This window comes from Pangasianodon hypophthalmus, chromosome 12, assembly GCF_027358585.1.
Source record: "Pangasianodon hypophthalmus isolate fPanHyp1 chromosome 12, fPanHyp1.pri, whole genome shotgun sequence".
Taxonomy (NCBI): Eukaryota; Metazoa; Chordata; class Actinopteri; order Siluriformes; family Pangasiidae; genus Pangasianodon; species Pangasianodon hypophthalmus.
The window spans coordinates 2,610,199-2,621,875 of NC_069721.1; the positions used below are offsets into that span (position 1 = coordinate 2,610,199).

General features: G+C 39.8%; 1 protein-coding gene across 1 annotated transcript in view; it reads right to left on the reverse strand.

Annotated features, from left to right (window-relative positions):
* The window catches only part of erbb2 (erb-b2 receptor tyrosine kinase 2), a 28,903-nt gene extending 21,678 nt beyond the window's left edge, over window positions 1-7,225 (reverse strand). The window contains exon 1 of the mRNA XM_026947856.3: window positions 6,914-7,225. Coding sequence (XP_026803657.3) covers window positions 6,914-7,007 — 94 coding nt within the window. The 5' untranslated portion in view covers window positions 7,008-7,225. The remainder of the gene's footprint in view (window positions 1-6,913) is intronic.
* Between the last annotated feature and the right edge of the window lie 4,452 nt (window positions 7,226-11,677).

Genomic DNA, 11,677 nt, shown 5'->3' on the forward strand with positions numbered 1-11,677 from the left:
GTAAATGTTGATATTCTTGAGAAGTCTGTCTCATTTCCACAGTCACTGTGTCATGACTTCTATTTATGGCCAGAGTAAAGACTTTATCGACGTCTCTGTGTCTCTGTCTGGATTGTGCATAATATGTTGTACTACTGGCGTAAAGGTATGAACAAAGTCTATATACCTATTAAAGACAAACTGGATGACAAGAAGAAGAAGAAAAAAAATGAAATGATAAGCTTTATTTATATAGCACCTTTCCAACATTAAAGTTCAGCGCAGCAAAGGCTAATAAAAAAGAATCTGCAAAAACAGAAGAAGCTAGACAAGAGGAGATTAAAAAAAAAATGTTAGATATAAAATAAAATTAAATAAAATAAAATAATAATTATGAATCAGGGAAAGCAGGGAATTGTAGCACAAAAAAAACATTAAATGTATATATTTAATACAAATTAAATGTAAAAAAAACAACAACAACAAAAATAACAACTAAATAAAACCTAGAAAAATCAAAGGAGCAGTAAATATAGATAAGAAAAATTTAATAAAAATTCTCTAATAATAATAATGATAATAATAATAATGCACTATATATAGTATACTGTATTACCAAGAAACGACACACGCCTATGCAGGAATCTGAAATGTACAAAATGTGCACGATGGACTGATGGAGAGAGAGAGAGAGAGAGAGAGAGAGAGAGAAAAAGAGTATGTAAATCAGCACTTAACGCTGAACTCAGACACACCTTCGCTTGGCACAGCGCCAGAGCTTGATGACATCATCCAAGCTGATGTCATTGCTGTACCTGCCGATTGACCAATCGAATCATTTACCACTTCAGTGCCTATACAAACATCAGCGGCTTTAAAAAACACATCCATCAAGCGCTTGATCAGAAACATTAATGGTTTTAGTTCGCATCATACATCCATTTCCCGAAAAAATATTATTATTATATAAATTATTACGATGTGTTTTTATTGGACATTTTCGTTTACACATTTAAGCAATAGATTTGTTTAAAAAAAAAAAAAAAAAAAAAAAAACTTGAAGCAGCATCGCATTGTGTACTCTCTCTTTCACACACACACACAATCCTTTAACAAACGAGTATTGCTCAACCAACAGGAAGAACAGGATCTGGACCGGCTGCGGTGTGTGAGCGCGCAGGTGATGGGTGCACGTACACACACACACACACACACACACACTCATACAAAGCTCAACAAACCATGAATACAGCAGCAATGCACAAATTCCTAAAGTATGACACATTCACACGAAATGAAAACGTCCGCACACTCCCACACACACACAATGGCGTTTCCTGCTCAGAACGCAAACAGCATCGACTCAAAATGTTTTATTCTTCTTTTACCACAGCAGTTTATCAACAATTATTATTTGCTATTTATTAAAGAAACAACAGCATGCTGTTTATCCATTTGGAGTTACCTTTAACGTTGTGCAAAACAAGCTATCAGTTACGATATAACAGTCGAGAAACCGCAAAAAGGCTAAACTCCTCTGTCCTGAAGATGTCCGAAAAAGTAAAGTTACAAATTAATTACAAACAATGCTCTGTGAGAAGCAGCTACAGCATCTTCACACAATACAAGTAACCTGAGAAAACATTGTTATGGCGTTCAAATAGTGTATTTAATAGAGAGTGCGAGTACGGCCAACATGACTGTGCAGAGAAGTATCAGTGAGTGCGGGCATTAAAAATGAGCGTAAGATGCCGTAAATAGTGCACACACAAAGGTGTTCACAAGAGAGTGGAGCAGTGAAGCGCAAGTGCAGAGAAACTGTCACGTGTGAGAGAGAGAGCAATTCAGTTCAGCGAGCACTGAGACACGCACTGCACAGGTGCGACTGATGCCAACATCATAACGTTTTAAACACAAACCTCAGCATGAGATGCACATCGCTAGCAGCACATGGCAACAACCAACGCTGGCAAGGCGAGAACACTGTGCGAATAAAAATAACAGAACGGTGGTCATGACGATCAGTCGCTATTGTTCCTTGACATTGAAAGATTGAGACGGTACTGAAGTGAACTAATGCTGCTAGATAAAGCATTTCAAATTAACTAGCTAACATTATAAAGAACGAGTCTAGCAGCCAAGTGCATGAAGCACTTGTGCGTTTCATTGTGCACTATTTAAACCAAGGAATCATAAACAGAGCTAAATAAAAAGCTCCATGAGGCTCCTGGTTGATTACGTTATTTTGGGATTTCAGCATCAGTATCCATGAGTACCAAAAACCATGTACTTTTCCTCGGTACTGATGCCATCACTGAGTGCGTTTACATGCCCACAAATAATCAGATTACAATGCTCATGTAAACAGCACAGTATGATATCTTGTATCAGCTTAAAGTTGTTATCAAAAAGCTGTTATGTAATCTGTTTAAGAAAGCTGAATTTTAGACAAATAAATCAGCTTATTTAACACATAGTTATGCATGATCAAATTACCAACAAATCTTGATATTTTTCAGGTTAAACAATTTATTTTATCGGAAGATTCTGAAAAGAATTACAACACAATGTACATTATAAATGGCATGTTTATAAGCCATCAATGAACTATCAGTAGTAAGTCATTGAATCTATATAACAACTTTATAAAATAATCATGAAGCAATGTTAGGGCTTTGTGCACATCACTTGGTTTCAATTAAAGGACCTGAAAGATGTGAGCCGAGATAAATAATGACAATATTGTGATAACATTTTAACAAGTAATATAATGTGAGGCACATTGTTAGGCACAGTGCCATAAAATTCTTATATTTACTTTTATTGGATTGTACTTTAAGCAAAAATTCACCAGATGTGAAGAGTTTGCAATGCTGTTGTTTTTTTCTTTGTTATCACCTAAGCAACAAGATGACATCATCAAAAGTGCAGCAGACAAAATCTCACACAATGACCTAATACAGAAAAGTATTAAGGTAGAAAGCTGAAGAAAAAAAAAAAAGACCTTTAAACGAGAGCGCTGGGCTGTGCTCTGTGCTACCTGACATTAGCACACTGGTTCATATAATATTTACTATTTAACTGTTTTGTAATAAAATTCTGAGTTGGCATTTTTGGTTTAAACTTTCATTGACATGTTGGTCTATTTTCACTTTTCCCACATTACCCACAACAACTACTTCTGAACTATCTTCTGCAATGGGATTTAGCCTTCACATCATCTCTGACTAAAGAGAGCAATGCAGCAGCGCTTTAATCCTTTCATGCTAATACTGCTGTCAACAGCATCACATTCGACCAGTCGAAGATCGCTAACTAGCCGAGTCACGTCTCTGCCAAAGTGCGCTGTACAGCTCCATCTCATTCTGGGACTCCAAGGCCAGATTTGCTGTCTCCACCATTCTGCGCTGGATTTCTCATCAATATGATGTGGAACATCAGTGTTTCTCACTCACCATTTTGCATAGTTATTTTTAGGAGGCAACAGCGAATCCTGACCATTATCACTTATGTTTAATGTCATTAAAAAAAAATTATACACCTACTGAATGCCATTGTAACTGCACTAACAATAACAATGTCCCTAATGCTCCCAAGTTAGCATACAACCACTAACTTCCCACGGGAGTAACAAAAATACAGCGCCAACCAACATACTGGTTTAGGGGGAGGGGTGAGGCAGAAATTAACTGGGGGCGGGAACTACGGCCTGACTGGAAGGAACTGCACTTGAATTGCTTACAGTGTTACAGTGGAACTGGAGGATGGGACCTGGAGTCTGATTGGGTACACTGGACCTGGGGACAGGAACTGTAGTCCGACTGGGTAAAGTGGACCTGGGGACAGGAACTGTAGTCTGATTGGGTAAAGTGGACCTGGGGACAGGACCTGTAGTCTGATTGGGTACAGTGGACCTGGGGACAGGAACTGTAGTCCGACTGGGTAAAGTGGACCTGGGGACAGGAACTGTAGTCTGATTGGGTAAAGTGGACCTGGGGACAGGAACTGTAGTCTGATTGGGTAAAGTGGACCTGGGGACAGGAACTGTAGTCTGATTGGGTAAAGTGGACCTGGGGACAGGACCTGTAGTCTGATTGGGTAAAGTGGACCTGGGGACAGGAACTGTAGTCCGACTGGGTAAAGTGGACCTGGGGACAGGAACTGTAGTCTGATTGGGTAAAGTGGACCTGGGGACAGGAACTGTAGTCCGATTGGGTAAAGTGGACCTGGGGACAGGAACTGTAGTCTGATTGGGTAAAGTGGACCTGGGGACAGGAACTGTATTCTGATTGGGTACAGTGGAACTCGGGACAAGAACGGTTTTCTGATTGGTTATACTGGCACTGGAGGCAGAAACTGTCTGATTACTTACAGTGAAACTGGAAACAGGAACTGTCTTCTGACTGGTTACATTGGAACCGAGGATGAGAACTGTAGTCTAATTGTTTACCGTGGAACTGGAGACAGGAACTGAATTCGAATTGGCTGCAGCAACGCTGGGGCTGGGATATGGAGTCCGACTGTAATTTTGCACAGGAACTCCAGTTGGTTGGTTACAGCAATGTTGGGACAGGAACTGGGCTTTTGCCAGTGTGGTGTATGTGTGACAACAGCATAGCTAATAGCTGTAATGTTAGCCAAAGACTTTGTTACGTAGTAACGCTGTGGAAATGATAAGAATGCACATCACTGATCCGTAACATAACGACTTCTGAACCAATGCAGCGTTCTGTGAATTTGAATTATAGATCAGTGCGTCTAATGAAAGTCTCTATATTGTTAAGTAGCCTCCGCTTCACACACTTCAGCTAGGACAATGCACTGTGAGGCCTCAGCTTATTCCCACCTATTCTTTTACAATCAATAACAGACACAGACACACACACACGCACACACCTGTGTGCAACATTCCAAGTTTGTTCCGTGAGTAATGAGAACCCTGACACAGTTGTGACCTTTGAAACTACCAGGAAAGAGTCTGTGTGTGTGTGTTTGTGCGTGTGTGTGCGCGTGTGTGTGTTTTACCAAGATGTACTTGAGTTTTATTTGCATTTCAATGTCGACTGAAACAGTCTGATTGATCGTCCTGAATCTGTAAAAAGCAGTTTTTAATTCTAAAAGTAAAAAAGCATCACAATATAATCTGAGATCTGATGTACATGAACACTAATCTAATCTTCATGACATGTTTGTGTCACAGCCGAGATTATATCTGGTACACAAACTCAGATCGAGGCGAACAGATGCAAAAAAAATTGCGGCGAGTTTTTTTAAATACAAATTTCTAGAATTTCCATTCAACAAAAACCTCAAAATCATTAAGAGGTAGCCTTCTCCATATTCATTGTCTGGAACACACCCAATAAGCATGCATCATGCTATATTAAAAATCAGATAAAAGATATTTTATTTAGCATTTAACTAGGTTTCATTATTCATTACTTTTACTGGAACATGACCTTTAGTTTACTTTATTTACTGTACTTTTATTCCATTTTCTATAAAGATATAGTGGATGTAGTGAAAGTTGTAAGATGTACAATAATGCAGCATGAAGACAGTTCTATCCATATGCACCTTATTTTGGAAAAAAAATTAGATTAGATTTTCTCAGTAATTTAGTCTTGGCCGATTCCCACCCACCAGTTAGGTCCCCCATCATATGACAGCTACCAATCAGGGCGAGCAAAAGCTATAAACATGCTTCTGATGAGACATTTGAAGCCAGACAAAATCTTTTTCGAACAACTTCGTCGCAGTGCAGCGTAACACACTCAAAAAAGCGCTATCTGCCCTCTTCCACATCCACGAGCTCACAGATGCACATGATTGGCTAGTGTCGCTGTGCACAGTCCTCTCTCACTCTCTCGTTGTTCTCTGGGACTCCCAGCCACGGATGGCTTTGGCATTGTCAGGATTCGAACTTGCGAGCTCCGGACAATAGAGCGAAAGCTTTTCTGTTACGCCACTCAACTACGTTTCTGATAGTTAGATGTTTTTAACATTTGGATGATTTCCACTCATGTTCACGAAGCTCCACTCTCAGGATCTGGTGGCCTGTATAGTGTCTATAAAATGACTGACAGGAGGCACATCCAATCAGAAACAAGCATTCCAGACCGGAAAACAGTTAGTTTTCCAAACAAGATTTTCACAACAACTTTTCCTAAAGTCAGCGGCTTAATCCAATGTTTTTTTTTTATCATGTTCTACATATCCTCCAGATTATTTCTACAAGTAAGGAATAAATAATAATAATAATAATATTTTTTCCCCCAAAAGTCTCCCATCCAAACCCTGTAACGTCTACAATGTGTGTGATGTTTATCACAATTATCGCATCACTTTTGCAGCAGTATATATGTTGTTTTTATGAACAACTGGAATAAAAACATGAACGCGCCCTCGTCCTTTCTCATGCATATCAGTGTTTGTTTACTCGCCAAACCTCGAGCTTTCTGTTTACGGTGCACATAATTGCAGGTTGTCATGCTGTTGCCAGTGCAAAGTTACATGCGTGTTTGTGTTGTGTGTGTTGTGTGTTGTGTGTGTGTGTACACTGTATATTACATTGCCACTTATTGTCATTGCAGTGTGCCATCGTGTGAGAGATTAGAAAACCAGTTTGATGTCAGAAAAGCATGCAGTAACACTTAAACTGTAGGTTTCGGTAATTTATCAGTTACAGCCTTATGGTAAAAAGTGATTCATATCGCAGTAGCGGTAAAGAGACAGCGATATATCGGTGCAGCCTTGGTAGTGAAGCACACTGAAACTATGTGGCGTTAATGAGCGCTTTTCTCACCCCACCGAGCTCTAAAAAACACAGGCTGAGCGCTCACAACGCTTCTCACATCACTGCCACCTCATATCAGTGCGTTTTACTCCCAAACCCGACAAGTTGGGCTGACAAGTCTTCCGCTCAGAGACCCACCTTCTCTCGCCGCGACTCCCGTCTTTCCCACAAGCCAGAGCAGCAGGACGAACCGAAAACTTCTCGCCGCCTCCATCGGGTTTTCGGCCACCATTCAGTCCATATTCCGCCTCCGAGTCGTTATTTGCGGTAGTAAATCCCTTCAGTGGTCCCCGGACTGCTCTACTCAACCCTTCAGTGACTCCCTAACTTTTCCGAAACATAAACAACAAGTCGCGTCGGCTTCGTTTTGTTTTCTGTCCTGTCTCTTTCACCCTTTCCAATCTCGACAACTTCCTGCCGAGCGGCGAGCGCGCGCGCGTGAAGAGCGAGAGAGAGAGAGAGAGAGAGAGAGCGAGAGAGAGAGAGACTTGTCAGTTTCGGCCGCGGTGACGCGCGTTCCTCGGCAAGGCGCGCGCTCGTGAGTCCCGTGCGAGCGGCGCGCCTCCGTGTTCTTTAATGATTTTTTTTTTTTTTTTTTGCTGGTCCCTATTATAACTGCACTACATAGAGATATATAGATATATTCACTATAGGAAGCATTTTGGAATTAACTTAGCTTATACAAGTGCACTAGCTAGGGAGCATTTTGGAATTCAATTAACTACTCCCTATAGAAGTGCACTACCTAGGGAGCATTTTGGCACCTTCACTATATATTGAACTACATATGCATTTGATATGGAATCATATGGTGTTCAGTGTACTATATAGTGCATATAGTGCACTATATTTAGCTTACTACACCGTGTATCATGGCACCTACACTATACAGTGCACTATATATGCATTTGATATAGAGTCATCTGGTATTCAGTGTACTACACTCTCTATATAGTGCACTATATATGCATTTGATATAGAGTCATCTGGTATTCAGTGTACTACACTCTATATAGTGCACTATATATAGTCATTTGGTATTCAGTGTACTACACTCTCTATATAGTGCACTATATATGCATTTGATATAGAGTCATCCGGTATTCAGTGTACTACACTCTATATAGTGCACTATATATAGTCATTTGGTATTCAGTGTACTACACTCTCTATATAGTGCACTATATGTGCATTTGATATAGAGTCATCTGGTGATCAGTGTACTACACTCTCTATATAGTGCACTATATACGCATTTGATATAGAGTCATCTGGTATTCAGTGTACTACACTCTCTATATAGTGCACTATATGTGCATTTGATATAGAGTCATCTGGTGATCAGTGTACTACACTCTATATAGTGCACTATATATGCATTTGATATATAGTCATCTGGTATTCAGTGTACTACACTCTCTACATAGTGCACTATATATGCATTTGATATAGAGTCATTTGGTATTCAATGTACTACATTCTCTATATAGTGAACTATATTTAGCTCACTACATTGTGTATCATGGCACCTGCAGTTTATAATGAACTACATATGCATTTGATATCGAATCATTTGGTATTCAGAGCACTACACCCTCTACAATGGCACCTAAACTGTACAGTGCACTATATATGCAACCTATACAGAGCCTCTTGGTATTCCACTCACTACTCCTTACATAATTACATATGATAAGAAACAATAGCTCCTATGCCCTATGCAGTGGCCCGTGTGTCTAAACAGTGAGGCGTTTGGGACGTGGCCGAGGTCAGACAGTCAGTACAGGCTGGATGAGTCTATTGTGATTGTACATTCACCTAATTAAGTGCTTAATTAAGTATTACTCATGCACAGTCGCAGACTGTTTTCAGGCTTGTTTATGACAGTTCAGGGACGGGTTTGACTTCTTCAGTGCATGCTCACACACACACACACACACACACACACTGCATTCCAGCAGTTTACAATGGCATGCTCTGCCACGCACTGATCACAAGCCTGATTGTGTCCCAGCACTCGGGTAAAGAATACACTCCTTTCACGAGACTCTGCAACCTCCTCCCACACTGTGTGTGTGTGTGTGTGTGTCCCCTACTCCAGCCTCATTTTTTGCCTAGAATAGGTCCCTCTATTGGATGGGCTGTAAAATAAGTGTCCTGCACCATTTCTGATGCAGGTTTAAATCTTTATGTTCTTAAATCTCAGCTAAAATCAGTTTTGTTACCAACAAGACTGTACATAGTGCACTATACAGAGACATTTGGGATTCTAGTTCATATACACACACATTATTTCATACCCTACGTGCTATAATATTCCTTACACCCTACATAGTGCACTATATAGCCAAAGGGGAGCAATTTGGGATTCAGCTCTCTATCTGAAAGTACACCACTAAGGCTATAGTAAATTATAAACACTATGTAGGATATAAATGAAAAGCTTCTAGCCATATCTAGTGTATTAGATGTTTGGTAATGTGGGATTCAGCCCCCTGCTCCCTACATAGTGCACTACTGCAGAAGGAAGGAGTAAAACAACACCAAGTGTTAATACAGAACCACTTTATTTCTTTCTTAAAGCTTCTTTGCGCACACCAGTGAAGGGAGAAGAGAGAAAGAAAAAGAAAGAGAGGGATGGACGTGCACATGGCAAAAAAAACCCAAAACAAAACATGGTGCCTTCAAGCTTCCTTACTGGCTGGTGGACTTGTTGGGACACTCAAGTTGTAACTCGGCATTTTAATATTAAACCCCTTTTTTCTACTCATCCAAAATCACAGAAGAACCTCACTCATGCTCAACATCTTGGTCAATCCAGAAGCAACTCAAATAAATGAGCTCAGTATATATCTAAATCCCTTAGATCAGCCAAGAAGAATTAGCTAGTGGTAATGGTATGAGGCTAATCTAATCTAATATAACAAAATGATCTAAGCGAGCCTGGATTAGTCTAGAAAAGCTAGCTAAAACTGCATAGATCTGAGCAATAGATCTAGACCAATGCTAATAATCCAGAATTGTTAGCTATAGCTAAATTTAAGATCAACACAGATTGGATTTGGTGTGGATTTGGTGGGGAGCTCTAGATTGATCTAGAAGCACTGAGTAGATCAGTCCAGATCTGTACAAATATCTGGATTAACTGAGAAAAGCCAACTTCCACTTCCATTAATCTGCCAACATACAGCAGTGGTAGCTCATGAGTTCAAATCCCAGCACCACCAACCTGCCCTTGAGCAAGGCCCTTTACCCTCATCTGCTCAAATGTATAAATGAGATGAATGTAAGTCACTCTGGATAAGGGCATCTGCCAAATGCCATAAATGATGTAAATGTAGATTAGCTCAATCTTCTGGATTGATCATCAAGCTGAATTGAAATGTGGCTAAATTTTCTAGAATGTTCTAGAAAAGCTACCTACACCAACACAAATCGAGCTCGAAAGATTTCTGTAGACTGATCTAGAAAAACTAGCCAGATCTGTCTAACTTGATCTAGAGAGGCTAATTTGAATCTAGAAGAGCTAGCCGCTAGCTGGAGCTAGCTATTGATCTGTTCTGATCAATAGTAGCTAGTAATCAAATTTGTGAGTAGAAAAAAGGGGTTTTAAAAGGTACATTTTGTAATATCTAAGTAGTACAGTGTGATCTGTTGGGTTGGTTAGTGACAAATATTTGTGTAACCAAGAGCAATATCAAATTATTGGGGAAAAAAATGTATCATACCTTTAATTAACAATGATTATTTTAACCTTCATTTTATCTAGAAGCCATCGATTGCAGCTTGGTATTACAGAATGATTGACAAACAAGGTGAAAAAAATAAATAAATACACTTTAAATCTTAAAGTTTCACGTTGACCATGCCCGATCCTCTCCAACACAGTGCGTATAGCATAGGGCTCTAAGGTCTGAGTGATGAGAACTAACAAGTGTTTTTATCCAATTTTAACAACCATTTAACTATTCAAATCTATTGGTTGATTCGTATAAAAAAAACCTCAAACATACATAAGGCTTCACATTAATCCAAATGATGTAGTCGATCAGCCGAGACATGTTTTGTGTGTGAAGTTTTCGTCTATGGAGCTACGAGGCTAGCTACATTAGCTAGGCTCTGAATAAATCTAACCCTAGCTACATCATCGACCAATGGATCGACCAATAAACCAGAAGAGCTGGCTCAATTCGTTTAGATTGATCTAGAAAAACTACGAGCATTTTCCAGATCAGTCTAGTACACCAGCATGATTAGTGGGAGTCAATCTCAGCCTCAGTTCTTCAACCTCGTGAAGCTCAAACTGGAACGTTATTTATGGAGGAAGCCATTTTGTAAGTGCACGTCGCCTCTAGGCCCCGCCTCCCAAAGTATGAAGGTGGAACTTAAATGCGTGAACATGGACTAATACTGTCATTTAACACAATTGTTCATTAAAAAAAAAAAAAAAAAACGACACTACGGAGCTTAACGATGTCGTCTGAAGCAAGCACATGAAGATTTAGGAATGGATTTAGAAAAATTATTTTTGGGTGAGATACGTTTGCATTATCATTAGTAGATGTGCAAAGGCTAAAACAAAGCACTTAACACGTCTTGGCTGATCGACGTCGTTTGGTGAAACAAAAAAAAAACGTTGTGTGTATAAAACATTATTTTCCATTCCTCTATGGTTGTGTTTTTGCTGGAATAAAAACCTGGTCGACTCCTCTCAGTGTTTCAGCGTTCTCATGGTGACTGTTATGAACACACTCCGAGCCCCTCCGCTCCAAAATATCTAAGGCTATATTTACCCGCCAGCTGAACATGCTCACTCTCTCTCTCTCACACACACACACACACACACACACACACAAAAGTGCACAAGTGGCAATTTGGAACAAAGACACGTTGACACCGGTG